Below are 19,882 nucleotides of genomic sequence, written 5' to 3'. Positions count from 1 at the left end.
GGCCTCAATAAACTCCTAGTCCTAGTCACTTATAAAGACTAACTATAGGAAAATCATACAAGCTATTGCTTTTGAACATTTATTTACCGCATGCCAGATACTGGACTAAATGGTTTATATTCATTAACTTGATCTTCCCCACCACATGACTAGGGTGGATGCTTCTATCATCCTGTTTTACAGACTAGAAAACTGAGGCTCAGGCTCGGGAAGATTAGGTTTCTCGCCTAAAGTTCCACAGTTAGGACAGAGTCAGACCCGGGCAGGTCCACGGGACTACACTGTCCCCAACATATTAATTCTCCTGGGCTGTGGATGTGTAGTTAAACAGGGGACATCTGAATTGCTATTCTTTATCCACTGGTATTTGCCGTAAGGTTCCTGAGAGTCTGCATCCCTGAAGTCAGCCTTTGCTTTTCCCTCTCTTTGATTCCAACCTAGAAGAGGATATTTAAATAAAACTCGAGGAATGGAAGCTTCAGAATTCCAGCCTCCCAACCTGGCTGTGCCATCAACCGGCTCTGGTCTCAGAGGCCCGCACCAGACTACCCGCTCTGGGAGGCCCTTGTTTGGGCTCGTCACACTCCCCTTTACTTGGGGATGCCCCCCACCCCCAACTCAGTCAAGTCCCCATCATAAAGACTCACGCAGAGTGCCCCGAACCTCTCCTTTGCAGCATGCATCACACTTATAATCATACAATTATTTTAGGTATTATCTGTTTCAAGCCCATCTCCCCTACTAGACAATACACTCTATGAATGATGAGGCCCTGTCTCGTTCCCTATCATATCCCTAATGCCTAGCATGGAATCAGGGCTTAGTAAGGAGTTGGTGATTGCATTAATAAATTCTTCTTCGTAGTTCTAGCTCCCAGGACAGTGCTTGGCCCATAATGTATAACGGGTGCTCAATAAAGATCTGATTAATTGCATTATGAAATTCCTTTGGGAAAGTCACTTCTTTTTTAGCCTATAAAAGAAAGATATCGTCTAGTCCTATCCAGCTCTAACCTGAATTCCTAAAAATGCTGGGTATATTTTATGATGTGGTATAGTGTTTCTCAGTGCCTTGGGGGCAAAGCCAGGGAGAGAGAGCCCCGAGAGGGACAACACAGAGGCCTTGGGCAGGTGACTGGAAGCTCGGCTACCCAGGCACGTAGAAGAAGCACCATGAAGGTGGCCATTAAGAAAAGGGTGTGAGGAAGGGCCCTTTTCCTCCTGCCATGAAGTAGCTCTCTCTGAGCCCCGTGGCGGATGCCTGGCATTTCTCCATTAGAGCTTGGTCTTGGGGCTAAGACCCTGTGTTTGGTTAACATGAAAATAAATTGGAAGCGTTAGCATTTCTCCCTTGGGGATACCATTTACGAAGGGATGGCTGGTTTGATGCAAAGGAAGAAAGTAGTCTTCTACTCAGACCACACCTGAAAAACTGCATACTGTTGTTCCAGGCACCCTCTTTAAGTGGAGCTTAAGTGGAGCACCTTCTTTAAGTGGAACACACTACTGAGTGTTTCCCAAGGAAACTGAGCAGGCAGGTAAAGATATTAAAATCGCATTATATAAGGAAAAAGGAAAGGCAGACATGGGAAGGATACATGTGTGGACCCAGGAAACAGAAATAAGGACAAAAGGAAGAGGCTGCAGAAAGAAGTAATTCTGCCCCATAGATAGAAAATCTTTCTAACAAGAGCTTTCTACTTTCTATAGGCAGTGAGTTCCGCGACACTGGGGGCATTCAAGCACACACTCTATTTCAGGAAAACACATTTGCAAGAATCCCAACATCTGATGAGAGTATTGGTCTAGAAGACCTTTATGATTCCTTTTTGGCCCCAGGATTGTAAGATCTAGATTCTACTTCATATATCAAGGGAACCAGAAGAAAGGCCAGGGCATCAAGGAGCAGATGAGGCCTCTGGCATGATAACAAGAGAGGAGGGGCCTGGGGTGGTGAACACAGAGAGAAAAGGCCACCCGTAGGACAAGTTCACACATTCCTGGTCTTCTCTCCTGACTGTATCTGATCACAGTCGATTCTCATCATTTGCACTGAATGACATTCACTTAAGTTGCCACAAACACTGAACTAGGGAATACGGATTCACTGCTCCTAGGGAGATGCGGGATTAGGTTCCTAGGAGCCTCTGTTTACAACATTTTCATCAACCAGACCACACATAACCTCGCTTTATGCGTATTTCTGCTTACCACCGCCTTATTGAATATATATTGTCAATTCATTAATATTAAACAACAGACTATAGCTCACGCCTGAATGATGCTTTCTGAAAACCCATATTTTGTCTGTAAGGCACATCACATCTTTCTTGAGCTTAGCTCCACTAGACAGCATGTCTGCACTAAGCTGGGGGGTCATTTGCAACAGCAAAGTGACCAGGAAAAAACACACTGGTGTGAAAGACATGACACTAAGTAGGCCACAAGAAAGGCCACGTGTTTACCATACCAGGGCTGAAACAAGAAGGCAGACACTGCCTGTTCGACCTCAGCTGGGAACGTGCCTGTCGGCTGACTCACATTTTTCACTGTTCTTTGCACGTTTTTTTTTTTTTTTAATGTTTGTTTATTTTTGAGAGACAGAGTGAGCAGGGGAGGAGCAGGGAGAGGGAGTCACAGAATCGGAAGCAGGCTCCAGGCTCTGAGCTGTCAGCACGGAGCCCGATGCAGGGCTCGAACTCACAGACCGCGAGATCATGACCTGAGCGAAAGTGGGACTCTTGACTGACTGAGCCACCCAGGCGCCCCCTCACTGTTCTTTGCCCATCTGAGGAAGCACCATGAGCCCAGACTCTGGGATAAGGTAAATTTTAGGGAGTGGACAGGTTTGCAGAAATGGAATCCACCAATAATGAGGATCGGATGCACTCTGGGTGTGCTCAAACGTTGGGCTTTTGCCAAGATGTGCCCAGACCTCCATCCCGAATCCTGAACCTTTGGGATGCGAAGTGGCGTTTGCCCCGGCCCTCACCACTTCCGCCCAACAGAACAGACCCACAGCGGCCATTTTCAGGGACTCTAGCGACAGATAAATACCATCCAGGACAGAAACAGAGCTCAGTGCACAGCAGCTCGGACTAAAAACGCCACCCTCCAAAGATGCGCTCGGGGACTTACTAGGCTCTCTGACCAGCCCAGGACTTCAGAAGTTAGATTTCCCTACTCAGGGCAGTGACAGTGCCCAGACTGCCTTTCATTTTTGTGGTTTTGTTTCTCTTTGTTGGACAGAAGTGCTTTGGGAGTTGAATAATTTTCTTTAGCAGGCCCTCCTTCTCCCTTGTGTGGTCAAACGTCTCACAGACTCTCTTCCAAACGTCTGGGGGGGATGACCAAACTGGTCTGGCTCAGACTGGCACGGGGTGGGTGCATGGCAGAGCCTGTAAATATGAAGGCCCGGCCGCACATCCCTCTCTCACCTCCCAGAAGGTGGAAGGTATTGCAAATTAGCTGCCAAGGAGAGAATTTATCAGGGAGCTCAGGAATGCTTGAGATTTTTCATCTTCCAAGGAAATTACTGCCAATGAACACGCCACAGTCAGGGCAAGGAGAGAGCCTGGCTTCATTTGTTAAACTCACCAGGTGGAGAAGTGTCTTGGGAAAGCAGTTGTACTAATAACACACAACTCTGGGCTCTGAGCGGCAGATGCCAATTGAGCTAATGGTTCTAATGAAGTGTCTGCGCTGGAAGGAGGCTGGTTGTTCCCTGTCCTTCAAGACCTGGTAAAATGCTCAGCTCTCAGGGAAGGGCTGAGAATGGCCCATCGCTGCCCCGGGAGGGATGTGGGCCCACAGGGCGGTGGCTGGGCCTCACTGTACTCCGGGCAGATGGGGAGTTTCTAGCCTGGGCTCTTATCTAAGCAGTGCGGTGTTAGAGAGGCCCTAGACGGTCCAGATTTCCCCCAGGGAATGGAGCCTTGACTTCTGGCTCTTGTCTTCGCCCCTCCCAGAGCCACTGCAAAGTGGTGGTACATGGGACGCGGTCACATTAAGGAGCAGAGGAAGGACAGAGGTCAGGGATGGAGAAGAAGAGAAGGGGAGAGGAGGGCAGTGAGGAGCCTACCCTGAAGGAGGGAGGGAGGGCAGCACGGGCCAGCCTTCGCAGCATGCTTGCAAGCTCTGGACTTGCAGCGGGAGTGATGAGGGCACACGGCTCAGCCCTGCTTTGCCCTTCTCTCTGCCATGAACCAGCCGACAAGCAAGGGTCCGGGAGTGCCGCGTTCCAAGATCCAGAGAACTATCTACACAGACATCTTCATGAGAGATGACAGGACTCAATTTTGCACCGTAAAGGAGAATCCCCCAAACACATCTATAAACAGCATCTCATTTTGTTCTCACAGTAATTCTATAAAGCCCGCCAAGCAGATATTATTACGACCATCAAGCCTATTTTACCGGGGGAGCCGCTGAGGAACAGAACTCTGGGGACCGTGAGAGCCGGGGCCCCTGCACCCGGCTCCCCCTCACCTCCCTGGGTTTTCCTTCCCCGCCCCCTGCCTTCACTCCCCACACCTCTGGTCTGTGGCGTGCCCATCTCGCATCAGAGCGGATGACGCGGGCTGCTTCATGAGACCAAATTAGCAGTCAGCCTCTTCCAGCTCTCCCAGGCATGAGCTGGCTGAAGAGGCGCAGAAAAGAGTCACTCTGTACTGGCAGACTTCCCCAGGCTGGGCTCAGGCGGGACGCGTGATGGGGCACAGTACAAGAAATATATTTAAACTGCGGCACTTTGAAGCCCCGCTCGTCTGCCCAAACGCGGCCCCCCGTTTGAAAATTTAAGTAGCTCTAATTTGTTTGCCGGCTGATGTGTGAATAAGCTTCTGCAGTCAGTGAATTTCCCATCAAAGCTGATAAGCAGGAAGTGCCAGGGCTCTGGGAGAAAGAACCAGATGTATGTGGGCCAGGGAGACAGGGGGAAGAGAGGGCCCTTCAGGTCACGGCCTTCCAAAGCCAGCTCATCTGCCCCTTGGCTGTCATCTGGGGGTGGCCGGGAAAGCCAGATGCCCTCACAGGAGGAGGTACTGAAGAGCCCTTTAATTAACTAGAGAGGTGCTGCTCTGGGGGCATCGAATGAAATGAGAAAGGACACATGGATGGTGATTTGCAGGCCTTTTCATGTCACGGCTTCGAATTCCAGCTGTCAGCGGGGAGGCTTGTCATATGAACTCTGAACAGACTGGGGAACAGTAGCGTTAGAGAGCTCTCGTGACAGCATCCTAGGTCCCCAGGGCTCTGGCGTCCCTACGGGATGGGAGGGCTCCTCAGAGCCGAACGGCACATCCCGAATGTTCCCCACACAGTCCCCGGACCCTGGCACACACCAGACCCCCGGTCGCTGGCTCATCCCTATCTCCAGGCCTGTGCTGAGCCCCACTCTCGGCAGGGGAGGGCCGGGTCTGCCCTGAAGGGGTGCCCAGCCCTGGTGGGTGACCGAGAACACCGCAGGAGAGGCAGAGCGTCTGGGGGGCGTGGCACCAGCGGGGGCTCAAGGTGAGCCGGGCCCAGGGTGTGACCGCCTCGCTGGGGAGCGGCCATTTCGCTCTGAGAGCCAACGGGGCCACTGAGGGGTCTGAAGCCCCGGGCGACACACAGGCCCATCCACATTCTCCGGCGGGAAAGTTGGACCAGATGGCCTTTCGGGTCTCCGCCAGCTCTAAGAATTTATGATGTTCTAGGAGGCGTCGGCTATTTCAAACCTCACGCCAATTCCCTTCTCCTGACTCCTTCACTGAAAGGAAGCCGTAAGTGACTTCTGAGTAACCTTCAAAGCAGGCCCCCCTCTCTCCCCGAGACAGGCCGCCTCAGAATTTCCTCATCAAAGGCAACGTCGCTGGCTCGCGGGGAACGGCCCGCCGAGTGGCCTCCCCAGCCGGCCCACTCTTTTCAGGTCTGTCCCCCAGCCGGGGAGCTGGCACACAAGGCCGCTGATTTCCAGCAATCAAACCCCCGCTCCAGCGCTCTGAGCCAGGTTCCGCACAGGCAGCTTCAAAGGATCTGCATATTTATGGTAAACTCCTTCCCCAGACTGAAAATGTATTAGACGGTAGCAGGCATGACACTCTCCGAGCAGCGTCTCCCCCTGGCGACCTGTCTGAGCTGTGATGGCTGCTCTCGTTAGCGCAGATGGGACCCGGGCTGTCACCGAGGCTCGTGAGGCAGGGGCCGGGGGAAAGGGCACAGATGTGCGGCAGCGCCTCCCGCATGGACAGGAGACCCCCCACCCCCCCACCCCGGCCCTCACTCTTTTCCCAGGGCTACAATGGTAGCGTAGGCTCTCATCTGACACGGTATTCTTAGGGGTTTCTGGTGTTCCTGGTTTGTTTCCTTCTGAAGTGGGGAGCGGGTCTGGAGGTGGGGACGGGGTGGGGGGGATGCCACCAGCAGGTCTGTTAAAACCGCCATCGAAGCAGCAGAAGATATTTCCCGCGTCCCCGGCCATGATAAGAAGTGTGGCTGGCTGCCTTTACACGACTCAGGGGTGCCATCAAAACAAGCCACAAACACTGGACCATCCCAGACGTCCCCGCCAAAGGGGCAGGCGTGCCTGTGTGTGGGTCTGCAGGGAAGGCAGCAGGAGAGGAAAGTCAAGAGAGGCGGCCTGTCCTCCTAGCAAGCGGTGGGACCTGTAGGGACTCAGGAAGCTGGGGCTGGATAGCCTGAAGCTTCTGGAGGACACGGGACCCCTGAGTTCTTGGTTTGCAAGGGTGACTCACAAAAGCCATCTGGCCCATCCTCCTGCCTCGTTGGAACTACACGCAAGTCATTCCAGAGAACCAGCCCCTCAAAAAGCTGAGTTTATATCAGCTTTGGAAAACGAAACATGGCCATCAGTTCCCAAGGCTTTTTACTCGCCCACTCTTGGCCAGATCTGCAAATCTCTCCATCTCCATAGGAACAGACTTAAGTAGATAAGTGGTCCAAGGAAAGGGTGGCTCAGGGATGGTTTCTATGAAAAGTTCATGTGAAAATAACCCCGGGTATTTTGGGGGGAGGGGGGCACGTGGAACAATGAATTGACCCCAAGGTCCCGATTTCTAAGTGAATCAAAAATTCCAAGGCTAATTCCAGGAAGGAAGCTAATGCAGGGAATGGAAAGTTAGTGTTTGTGAGGGTGGTGCTCTCAGCTCTGTGCCATTTGGCCCCATCTGGAGTGTGGTCCTCAATTGGGGCCTCGCGTTTTAAGAGAGACCCAAACAAACCGAGAAGCGTCAGTGGCACCAGATTTGGAGGCCACGTAGCATTGGGAACGGTTACGGGCCACTGTTTGCCGAAGGAAAGAAATCAGAGAGGCCTCTACAGTAATTGTTGACCACAATTTCTGCCTTTCCCCAAAGACCATGAGCCCTTGATGAAACCATGACTCCTTTATCTTGCATTCCCAGCCCTTGACACAGAGTAGGTGCTCAAACAGTGTTAATGCTAAATTTTAGGAAGAAGAGAATGAATGAAGAGAAATCGAACTATCTTCAAATATATGAAGAGTTGGTAAAAAGAAAAAAGAAAGAAAGAAAGAAAGAAAGAAAGAAAGAAAGAAAGAAAGAAAGAAAGAAAGAAAGAAAGAAAGAAAAAGAAAGAGGGAGGGAGAAAGAGAAAGCGAGCCATTCCAGCTGCTTCTGAGGGCAGAATGAAGAGGCAGACTTTCATCTAGTACCTGGAAGACTTGGGAATGTGTCCTTGGGGAGGTAGTGAGTCCCCCAGCCCAGGACAGACTCAAGGAGAAGCTAGGTGGCTGCTTCTCTCGGGGTCTCCACGGAAAACATTCTTGCATTGGGATGGGACATTAGACTAGAAGCCTTGGAGGTCTCCCCCAACACATTCTGGGGCCAAGCTGCAAAGTAGAAAGATGCGGACGTTGAAGATAGCTAGACCTGGACTCAGTTAAGCCTGGAACGTACTAGCTGTGCAGATGTGGACACATTACTTTATCTCTCTCTGTCTCAGTTTCTTCACCTGCAAGACAGAGAGCAGCCTTCAGGTACGGCTGATACAAGATGAGAAATCTTAAACATCTCTGTACACCACCCAGTATGGGGTGCCATGAAGGGGACACCCAATAATACTGTGAGCTAATACTGTCATACGTCAGTAGGGCCAGCTTGCTACCCAACCGTAGGCAAGCAGAAGACAGTGCCAAGCAAATCTAGTGTCAATCATCCTTGGGTTTAACGAGGACAAATGTCGAGGGGCCAAATCATCCACATCCCACAGAGGAAGAAAATGGAGGTACTCCTCTGGTGATAATACAGTCTAACAGGAAAAGTGAGATCTGCATCTTTGGCTAGGGAGGTCCGGCCCCCATGTCTTAGCCCTCCCTCTCCCAAAGGCTTAATTAGAGCCTGTTAAGTCACTTCCGATCCTTAGATGAAAGGTGTGCTCATCTTATTACAGCCCTCCCAAAGTCACTTGGGGGCTGCTCAGAATCTCTGATCGTTAGACTAAGTTAAATGAAGGAAATCAAGGGCCCGCTAATGCTGTACTTCTATTTTCCCCTTGTCTCTTTCAAATCTGATTTATCCCAAATGAAGTAGGGAGATTATACTGTTCCAATGCCATCCAAGGCATCTTCTGGGAAATGAGAAGGGAGACTATGGGATGGAGAAGGGAGATCTCACGTCGGCAGAACTGGAGGATGGGCTTAGGGAACCTAGAAGCAATTGCCTTGACCTCTATGGCCATAAATAAGCAATATGGAGCTGGTCCAGGTTCAGAAATGTCACTTATAGGATACTCTGGGGAACATTCCCCCCCCCCCCCCAACAGAATTCCAAGATGGAAAACACTCTCTAAACAGAATCAAAATAGTAATTTTTTTTAAATGGTAAGAAAAATAACCCTGGATTCTGAAAGACTATTTTTAAAATGGTAATAATCCCTTAATCAGCCACCAGCAGGGAATATGGCATTTGGTTCAGACATTTTACCAATTACAACCCACTGGGTCCCTGTGTGGTGCTTTCTAAATAATCAAAACCAGCTCTTAATAGTCACTCGCCCAGACAGGAAGAGAAAGAACGAAACCAAAGCCCGATGAGAAGACACCATTACTGAAGAAAGCCCAGCCCAGCAGGTCACTGGGAGCAGGTGGCAGACAAGCCACAGGCCTGGGTACAGTGTTTTGATTTGGGGGCTTAGGGATTGATTCCAGGGAAGTGAGGGAAAGCCAGGAACATGGGCTTTGGAGCTGGACGGGCCTGAGCGTGAATTTCAGCTCTGCCCGAAATGCTTGCTAATAGTGGGCTTTGGTCAAGTTCCTGGTCTTTCCTGAGCCTCAGTTTCCTCATTTGTGAAGTGGGAGTTTATCTGCCTTCAAGGGCTGTCCGCCGGGTCAGAAGTGATCTGTGCAAAGTGTCTGCGTGATGTCTGGTACACGACAGGTCCTCAAGAGATGATAATTCCCTTGTTCCTGGTCACTCTCCCTTCCCCTGCCAGCACCACCTTGGATGGCATTGGAAGAATATTAGAGCAGAGATACTGACATTCCTCCCACCCTGGAAAAGAAACCCAATTAATCATCACTCCCCAAACCACTTCTTCATCCTGTAATAATCAGGGGAAGGACACCTATCAAGAGGCAAAGATTCAGCTGGTGATTGAGATGGGACCTGGGGACCAGAACTGCAAAGCTGCCTCCATGCCCACGATACAGTATTCACTGATATTCACAGAACCTGAGCTAGACAGGAAAGCAGCAGGACAGTCACTAGATCTGTTGAAGAAAAATGGGTAATAAAGGAGGATTATCACAATCCACTGAATAAATCCAGTCAAGAGTTGTGTCCCTGGAGAAAAAGGAACCCTGTTGCACCTGCTGGTGGGAACGCAAACTGGTGCAGCCACTCGGGAAGACAGTGTGGAGGTTCCTCAAAAAAGTTAAAAAGAGAATTACCCTGTGCTCCAACAATCGTACTACTGGGTATTCACCCAAAGAATACAACAACACGAATTCAAAGGGATACATGCACCCCAATGTTTATTGCAGCATCGTTTACAATAGGCAAGACATGGAAGCAGCCCAAGTGTCCGTCGACTGATGAATGGATAAAGGTGTAAGATATATACATATATAATGGAATATTACTCAGCCATAAAAAAGAATGAAATTGGGCCGCCTGGGTGACTTAGTCGGTTGAACATCCAACTCTTGATTTCGGCTCAGGTCATGATCCCAGGGGCGTGGGATCGAGCCCTGTGTTGGGCTCTGCGCTGAGCATGGAACCTGCTTAAGATTCTCTCTCTCTCTCTCTCTCTCTCTCTCTCTCTCTCTCTTTCTCTCTCTCCCTCTTCCCCCGCTTACACTCTCTCTCTCAAAATAAAATAAATCTTAAAAAAAAAAGAATGAAATCTTGTCATTTGCAATAACAGGATGGATCTAGAGAGTATAATGCTAAGTGAAATAAGTCAGTCAGAGAAAGACAAATACCAAATGATTTCACATATGATGTGGAATTTAAGAAACAAAATAAATGGGAGCAAAGGGAAAAAGAGAGAGAAAGACAAATCAAGAAACAGACACTCAACTACAGGGAGCAAACTGATGGTTACCAGAGGAAGAGGGTTAAATAGGTGATGGGGATTAAGGAGGGCACTTGTGATGAGCACCGGGGGATGTATGGAAGGGTTGAGTCACTATATTGTACCCCTGAAACGAATATAACACTTTATGTTAAACAACTGGAATTAATATAAAAACTTAAAAACTTAGCAGAGCCGAAGGTCAAAAATACCATCTTCTTTGATGGTCACACTGGCTCAGAAAGATGGGGATGGGACGTGGGGAGGTCGAGAGGAAATTCTATGCACAGAGAACACTATTTGTCAAAACACAGCCTGTGGCCCACCTGCACTGTAATCATCTATCTGGGCGCTATCAAGAATATACAGATTCCTGAAAGGCACTCAGTTTTGCCGACTCAGAATTTATAGCTGTGGGGCTTGGGAATGCACAATTGTAGCAAACACCGTTGGTCACTCCTGTGCACATCTAGGTTGGAGATGCCCTATCTACACCGACAGCATGTGCCGCCGAAGAAGGACCAGTAGCTGCTGGTTGGGATGTCCCAGAGCAGAACCCTTTGCTGGGCTGGGCTGGGCTGGGCTAGGACCTCGGGGCCGGGGGCTGGTGATGCTGTTTCTTAATGACCCAGGCAGTCCTGCAGCCTGGCATCTGGGAAAAGCCAGGCTGAGTGGCAGCTTCTAGAGAAGCAGAGTTAAGAAGAGGTCCTTTGAGCCTAATCAGCTGTCATTCAAGCAGAGGGTGGGATCAGGGTCACCAGCCAACTGCCATCACAGGTGTTGCTTGGGTGATGGAAGGGAGCTCTTTCCGGGGGGCAGAAAGCAGGCCTGAGGTCTAACAGGGAGTTTTTCAGAGCCTAGAATTGGGCTTTCTATGGAGTCAGTCTGGGGCTTGGCATGAACGTTATGTTCTTCTAACTACTGCTTCCCCACCATGATTATCTCCACGCACTCCATTTCCTTACGCTATTTAATTTTTCTTTCTACAGCACTTATCACTACTGACGCTATATTATACATGTATTTGCTTGCCTAGTGTTTGTCCCATACTACGATAGAGGCCCCACAAAAGCAGACACTTTGCCCATTTTTTAAAACCTGTGCTTAGAAAAAAGCCTGGAACATCGTAGGCACTCGACAGGTATTTATTGAAAAAATGAATGAGCGTTCTTCACTTCACATCCCTGAGCACAGTGGCGGCTCACGGAAGAGTCGACCTAGCAATTTCCCTCCAGGCTGGAGGCTTCATTTGTTCAGGGAATTATGAGCTCGAGGGCAAGATCTGAGCTTAATAACCCCAAATTGCACTTATTTTGGCCCTGTGTCACCAGACTGTGAGCTCTTTCTCAGTTCAGGGACTGTGCCTTCTGCAGCCTGGTTCCCTCTGTGCCCAGCACAGTGCCTGACACATAGCACATCCTCATTTATTGGTTAGCTAAATGCGATGACCATTTGGTAATATTCTATCCCAGAGTTTCTGGCTATCTACCTAAACCTGGACTCTCCTTTTATCTTGTTTTCCAAGAAGGGTGACCTTGCCTTGTGGCCTAGCATAATCGCTGTCCTTCTGGAAGGCACTGCATTCAATGTCATGAGAAGGGCTGAACTGCAGCCTCTCAGACATGGGGACAGAATGGTGGGACAGAGATGTGGCAGGGACTCCACAGCGTAGCCTAGGGTTTCATTGGGACCACCTTGGGTGCTCAATGACCATATCAGTTCCTGGGTCCTAATCAAGGCTTACCCAATCAGACCTTTATAGGGTGGAGTCTAAAAATCTGTATTTTTAACAAATTACCCAGGTGATTTTGATGCATGATTTGTCTGTCATAGTGGCTAAGAACTTCAGCGTCAGAGTCAGAGATCTCTGGGTTCCAAACCAACTGCCATTACCAACCATTCAAGACCAGGTCAGTCCATCTCCTTGAGCCTGGGTTTCTTCACTTATAAAATGGGGATTAATAAAAGAACCTATCACAAACTACCAGCTGAGACGAACAAACCCTAATGAGGATGAGACAAATAACCTGAATAGTCCTATAACCATTAAAGAAATTGAATTTGTAATTTACGAGTCCCCGAAAAAGAAATCCCCAGGCCCAGATGGCTTCCCTGGAGTCTTTTACCAGACATTTAGACAAGAATTAACAGCATTTATATACAACTTTTTCCAGAAAACAGAAGAGAAAGGAAAACTTCCCTCTTCATTTTGTGAAGCCAGTACTACCCTGTTACCTACACCACACAAAGCGGGTAAAAACAAAGCAAAAAACCCCCTATGCTCACGGCAGGCCAGTATCACTCAGAAGTTAGATGCTAAATCCTCAACAAAATATTAGCAAACCAAATCCAGCAATGTCTAAAAATTATACACTATGTCCAAGTGGGATTTATTCCAGGTGTGCGAGGTTGGTTAAACATTTGAAAATCAATTAATATAACCCACCATATGATCCAGCTAAAGAAGAAAAAAATATGATTATATCTGTTGACCCAGACAAAGCACTTGACAAAATTCAACACCCATTCATGGTAAAAATTCTCGAGAAGTTAGGAAAGGGAACACCCCCAACTTGATAAAGAACACCTACAAATCACCTACAACTAGCAGCGTGTTTTTAAGTTTCGTGGTGAAAGGCTGAATGCATTCCTCCTAAGGTCGGAAACAACTTAACAGTATTAACGTTGAAGTTCTAGCCACTGAATAAGGCACAAAAAGGGAATGCATGGCATCCAGATTGGAAAGGAAGAAATAAGATCGTCTCTATGCGCAGGTGACAGAATACAAATACAAATACAAATACAAAGAAACTGAAAGTACTTGGTTTGTAAGGTTAAATGAGAAAATACCTATGGCACACCTAGCATGGTGTATGGCCTGTGAGAAGAACTTAAGAAATGAAAGCTGCTATGTGATGACGGTGACGATGGAGGAGAAGGAGCGAAAGAGAAAAAGAAGGGAAGAGGAGGAGGGAGAGGAGGAGGGAGAGGAAGAGGAGGAGGAGGAGGAGGAGGAGGAGGAATTGGAAGAAGAATCTTAATGATCTCCTGGAAAGGCGAGACCCTTCAGAGGCCCTGTTCAGCTACTCTGACAGCCGGATATTCTCCAGTATGTCTGCTTCCTGCTCTAATCAGTGCATCATTTCCTATTTCTCTGGCTTTTCTAAGGTTGGAGAAGGGCTAGCCTAAGAATAGAGGGTTGATTATCCGCGTGATGGAGAGGCTGGGAGACCTTCAGAGGCACCTGGAATGGCTGTCAGAATCCCTGTTTCCTCTGGTGCGAGAGGACGGGAGAAAGGGAGAATGAGTTGATGGAAGAGAATGCGGAAAGGAGTGGGGAGTTGGAAGGGGCCTCGGAGGCCAAAGACGTCCTGGGCAGACGGGAGAAGACAGGTAGCAGATGGGAGAGGAGGGCTGTGACCAGCATCAGCCGGGCGTGGGTCAGTCAGGAAAGAGCTGGCGGAAAGAGGACCGGCCATCCACTCCGATGCTGAAGGGATCCAGTCGGTTCCTTCCCCGCAAGCTCTGGAGCCTGACACTACTTCAGGGTTAGGGCGAAATTCAGGGAGTAGAGGAACCCAAAATAGAGGGCCAGGCCTGGGAATTCCTTCCTTATGTGATTCCCTCTCACTGCCCCCACCCCCCCGCCGTCCCCTACAGAGCATGACTGACTGCTTCCTCTAGCTATTCTGCTAGAACAGCAGTCCCTGACTCACGCCAGCGGATGCGGTGGCGGGAAGCGGGGAGGCCTGTGCATGCCAGCATCTGTGCCCAGGATGTGGCCTGTAGCTCCTGGGGACAAGTGAGAGCAGGGGCCATCCTGATGACAGGGGAGAAAGGGGAAGGCTGGGGACACGGAAAGGAACAACGAGGAAGGATGTGCCACCGTGGCGGCAGACCAGGACTTACCTGCCGAAAACCATTCCTGGTGAACTGTAAGATTTTCAAGGCATAGTTGGACCTCTGGCCTTTGCTGTTGAATTCGATGTGGCCGGTGAGACCTTCCAATTCTACCTGTCCAAGAGAGAGTGAGTTACAGCACCAAACAGGCCCCGTGTGCCACTTGGCTCCAAGCATTCCACCCGTGTGCTGTTCAGGATGCCCAAGAGAAACGAGGCCATCAAGGTCCATTCTCCTGCCTGTCTCTCAGCCACAGGAGCTGGCGATGTCTCTGGAACCAATTCAGATTTGGCTGGGGCTGGAGGAGGAGAAAGACGCCCCACACCCAGGGACCTCGCAGCTGCCGTATAAACCAACACAATGCCGAGACGGGAGCCTGAACTCAGATCCTCCCGTGTCCCTCCTCCAGGCTGTTGGCTGCTAGTAGGATCTGTCCTCTTTGGAGGACACCCACCTTCAGGCCTGCAAGAAGTCAGGGAGACCTGACTCTCAATGCAAAACGCAAGCTACAGTGCACCAGGCTTCTCTGCCGGGAGAGGTCTTCTTCGTGGGCTAGAGATCCATTTCCATCCCGCTAGAGGACACGTGGGCAGCGCAGCACCAAGCCCGGCCCCCTGGGTGGGACTTCCGGGATCAGAGGACAAATGTGATCCGCGGCGCACCGAACGGGGTCACCGCAGATGGCTGTCGTATCTGGGACTGTGATGTACGGCGGAGGCCCGGAGGAGCAGGGCCTCGAACAGGGGATCCCCCCCACGCCCTGCAGGGCCCCGGCCGCCCCTCACCATGCGCAGGTAGTTCATGAGGCTCGTGCCGTGCTGCCAGATCTGGGCCGAGCCGCAGGACAGGGGCTTCACGCCGATCTCCTGGCTCCGGTTCAGCTCCTGCACCGCAGTCACCACAGCATAGACGGCGTCAAACAGCAGGGCCGAGGAGAGCTGGGAGAGGGCGGACAGCGGGCCGGGGGGGCAGAGAGAGAGGAAGGGATGGGTGTGAAGGCGGAGGGGAAGGGAAGGGAAAGGAGGAAGAAAAGAGGAGAGGAAGACAAGGGAAAAGAGAAACAGAAGAAATAAGGGCACTTCTTTGTCGCCCTTGGCTCACCTCCTGTGTCTGGACCCGCTCTGCCCTTCACCTACGAGTCCAGGTGCTTGCCCAAGGCAGACAGGGGTGGCAAAGGCTTCTCTGGGATTAGATCATCAAGCTATCCCTTTGGACCCCAAACGATTTCAAGGCTATCCCTTTCTCTCTCCGCTCCAGGGGTGTAGCAACTTCCATTGCTCTCAGAATCCCCAAGAAGGGGATGGAGCTGCCTACCTCAGGACAGGGAAGGAACCGGGACACTACGTTCGGATATGCCCGTGCCACAACACTCAGCGGAAGGTCCCTGACCCCTAGAAGACCCCACGATGTCCTTTCTTCCTGGAGATACCATCCTACCCTCAGTCTACTTTGTGCTACTCCGTGTAACGGGTACTGTTGAAGCACAGGGTTGAGTTCAAAGCCCGAAGATGAGTAGGACCCTATTCTTGTGACAGATTACAGCAGGATGGAGGAGGCGTGTGGGGAGGCGGGACCCAAATAAGAGTAACGTGAAACTGAGTGAGGGGGCGCACAAAGGTCTGTGGGGTCCATAGAGGAGGATCCCGTGGGGTGATGAAGAAAATGTTTCTCGGAGGACACGGCGTTGGAACTGAGCGCTGAAGGATTTTGGTAGGGCTGTCATTGGATCTGGGAGGGGGAGCGGCTGGGAAAGGGAGAAAGGCACTCCAGAAAATGGAGGGGTGGAGAGTGTGGTGTGCGCTTGGGGCGGGGGGAGTGATGGGAGGGGAAGAAGCAATAAACCAGAAATGCAGACAGGGGTCGCGCTGCAGAGGGAATTAGAGCCGGAGGAAGAAGCTAGTACAGCCTGTTCATATTATCATCTCCCTATTAAATTGCAAGCTCTTCGGGCAGGACCAACCGAGGTCATAACTCTGTATCCCTCACAGCATCTAGCACCAGGACCTGGTATGTGGTAGGACCCCCCAAGACATGTTTCTTGAACTGAATGAAGCTTGGCAGTGAAATTTGCCCACAAGACTCAGCCAGAGCACTACTTGATGAGTTCACTTGGATGTCCGCAGCTTTGGGGAGGTGCAGAAAAACAGAAGATGCCCGTCCTTGAGGGGTGGGCCCTCTCAGGAGGCAATGACACCACGCTGTGCCCACAGTGTCCCTGACAAGAAAAACCTACGGAGAGTAAATGATGATAGTGTCAAACCATACAGGAGCCCTGAGGGGAGGCCCCGGGGGAGCAGTGAGATTGGGGTCCGGAAGCCCACACACCATCCGATTACCAAGCAAGCCCCTCCACTGAAGAGCGACATTGCCATGGGCATTTCAATACTGTCCCCCTGGACGGTCCCCTGCTGTGACTTCTTACAGCCTCCTCCTACCTGGCCAGGCCCTGAGAGAGACACCCCTCCGAGGGGGGGGGCAGGGAGGCCACCTTGGGACCGCTGGGATCTTTTTCAAGCTCTCAAGACAGAGTGTAAGCATCTTGAGGCCGGAGGTGCAGCTGAGCTTGAAAGTGGGAAGACTAAACCCAGAGTCTGGATCCCAGCCCTCGCGCAGGTGCTGAGCGATCCCAAACACGCTGTGGAACCTTGGAGAGAACAACGGTTTCTGTAAACGACTGGCAGCATCCTGCCTCACAGATCCGCAAGGTGCTCTGCAAACTGCAAAGGTCAGGTGCCACCGTTCCTGAGGGCGGGGGCCGTGCGCCCCCAGGTGCGAGCAGGTGTCAGCTGAGGAAGCAGGTGCTGGCTGAACTAAGGCTATGGGGAGTAGCAAGAACGGGGAGCTGCGAGGCAGGAAACAGGCTGGGAAGAATGACTTATTCCCTTTGCACTTCTGCTACCTGCCTGTGACGGCAGCTGGGGAGGCTGACTCGGGATAATCTTTCTAAAAGGCAATTAACAGGGGAGAACAGCCCAATAGAGTTTCTCTGCCCTGATCCAAGCTCACTTGTACCGTAAAACTGCCTCGCGCGTGTATTCATTCCTCCCCCTTCTTAGCCCCCCCTCCTCCTTCTTTTCTTTCTTCCCACATTTACTCAGCTCCTACCATCTGGCAGCACTGTAGACCTCAACATCTCCCATTCTCCTCTGAGACATCCACACAGGCAGCAGCACCGGCTCCCCGGTGTCTGCACTGGGCCTTCTTCCCTCTCAGTGCCATCTTTTCTGTCCCCTGGTCCCAAAGCACCCTGTGGCCAGGACCAATAGAATCCTCTGCAGTCCTGGTGACCAGCCACCTCCCCCGAGTCCCTCCCACCGGTCACCTTCCGCTCTCTCCCCTCTAGCCGCTGCCCTTCCCCTCTGCAGCTCAGCTCCTTCTTCATTGATTCGAGGGTCACCTGCTGGCACTTGAGGCTTCGCAGCAAGCCTACAACTGTCCTTGTCCTTTGCACATAATTCATTTTCCCCTGCGCACATGTGGCTCCTTTATTAATGGACCTCTCACATTTCCTTGCCAAGAGGACATATGGAAATGATCAATGCCACAGACGCTCCCCTTCCAGCTTAGACAAACGTTGACCCGAGGTGAGGGGGGGTTGGCTACCCCTACTGACATTGGCCCCTAGACCCTTCTGTTTGGCTATTTAAATGGTACGGTAGGCTAATTTCTGTCCCGCCTTCTCCTTTGTCTCCCAGCTAATCTCTCCGTCCGCAAAGTCTCAAAATCTCAGCCTGTTAGGTTGGAAAGGATCCTAGAAATCAAATAGTCCAACTCTCTCCTTTTACCGATGACAAAACCGAGGCTCAAAGAAATCATCTCCTGCCCAAAGTCACCAAGCAAGGCAGTGGCAGGACCAGGACCAGATGCCCGGGATCCTCTCCTCAGTCTAGTTTTTCCTCCTGTGTCTGCAGCATGGTCTTTCCACCCTGCTCCCTGCCACCACCACCCCCCACCCCCACCCCCGGTCTCCTCTTGAGAAGCTGCTGCTGAATCCTCACTCTGTCAGATTTATTCTTGTGCCCGGCCTCACGGGACTACATGGGCAATCTTCTAGATGTGGTCACCTTCTCAACAGCAGACAGGAGAGACTCTTGGGCCAGAGAGTCAGCAGGGAAGGAGAGTGGGCAGGCCTCTCTCTTGTCCTGGGTTCGGCCATCACCCACTGCGCCTCCTGTTCTGATGGGTTGTTTGTTTTCACGCTAGCCTCTCCATTAAGAGCCATCTGGAAATTCTGTTGGGACAGGACTTATAAGCAGGACAGAGGGGCAGTGGGAGGTTACTATTGGTTGCTTAGCGCCCTTCTCCCCTTTTTCCTATCAGAACCCCCATTTTGTTGTGGGACGCTCCATCCCCCAAGCAGCCATGTGCTTCAGGCATGGCTGACCCAGCCCCAGCCCTCCAGTGACGCTGAATGGTCCAAGAGTCATCCCATCCCCCTACGAATAAGTGATTCAGGACCGGGAAAGTGGCCCAATTCTGTCCAAGGAGACATGAACTGAGGCCCAGAGCAAGAGGTCCCTCCTCAGAAGAGCTTCCTGTCTCTGACAGAGGCAGCCCTTCTTCCTCCACTGGGCATTACTGTGTTGAGACGTGATGCCTGGGCCGATAGCAGCCGGCCTAGCTCCAGCCTGAGGATGGAGTTGACACCAAGGGGAACGGAAGGAAACCCGATTTCCAAACACATCAGTCCCGAGTCTCGACTCTCGACTTGCTGTGACTTGAGGTGACACATTTCCTTTCTCTGCATAAGGCAATTTAATATAGGATTCTCCCTGCTGGAAGCTGGATGTACTTTAACCAGTGCCGAGGCCACAGGGATACCCTTCCTCCCAGGACACAGCTGCCCCAGGCCCCCCAGAGAGGCTGGGCCGCACCCCTCCAGAGGCCCTTCTTCTCAGGAGGCGGCATGCTGGTCCCCGAGAGACCCCAGTCCCCATAGACCGGCAGACGCAGCTCACCACGCCATTTCTCACACCCTCCCACCAGGCCCCACACTCCTTCCTGCCACATGCTTGCTGTTGTTCCCACTCGTCTGGGATGCGGTTTTCTTGGCTGATGTCCTCTTATTAGCAAATGATCCGGATGCCGGGAGACTGGCGTGTGGCTGTTTGCCGTGTTCCTTGACGTCTCTGGGGCCTTCAAGATTCTTCCAGGGCTTCTAGTAATGACACCCCAGAGGGGGATGCTGGGGGCAGGGGCCGGTGGAAGGGTCAGCCTCAAGGCTCCTGTCTCCTCTCCATCTGCATACTTCCTTCAGAGAGGCGACACGGTGACAGTCCCCAGTGCGCTCGGGGCTTCACGGTCCTCTCCGCGGCTCAGCCTGGGCCGATCTGAGCTGAAGACCTCCCAAGCCCCGAACACCCTCCCTCCAGATTCCCGTCTCCTCAGGGCGCTCCGTACAGAACCTGACCACCCCTCTCTCGCAGGCTCCTGGCAGCCCGCCCTGGTCT

General features: G+C 51.4%; 1 protein-coding gene across 1 annotated transcript in view; it reads right to left on the bottom strand.

Moving 5' to 3' along the window:
• GRIK4 (glutamate ionotropic receptor kainate type subunit 4) overlaps positions 1-19,882 on the bottom strand; it is a 311,988-nt gene that overhangs the window by 92,071 nt on the left and 200,035 nt on the right. Inside the window, 2 exon segments of the mRNA XM_045038428.1 lie at positions 14,442-14,546; positions 15,218-15,370. Of these exon segments, the coding sequence (XP_044894363.1) occupies positions 14,442-14,546; positions 15,218-15,370 (258 nt within the window).

Source organism: Felis catus, chromosome D1 (genome assembly GCF_018350175.1).
Source record: "Felis catus isolate Fca126 chromosome D1, F.catus_Fca126_mat1.0, whole genome shotgun sequence".
NCBI classification, from domain to species: domain Eukaryota; kingdom Metazoa; phylum Chordata; class Mammalia; order Carnivora; family Felidae; genus Felis; species Felis catus.
This window is presented reverse-complemented; position numbering and strand designations above follow the sequence as displayed.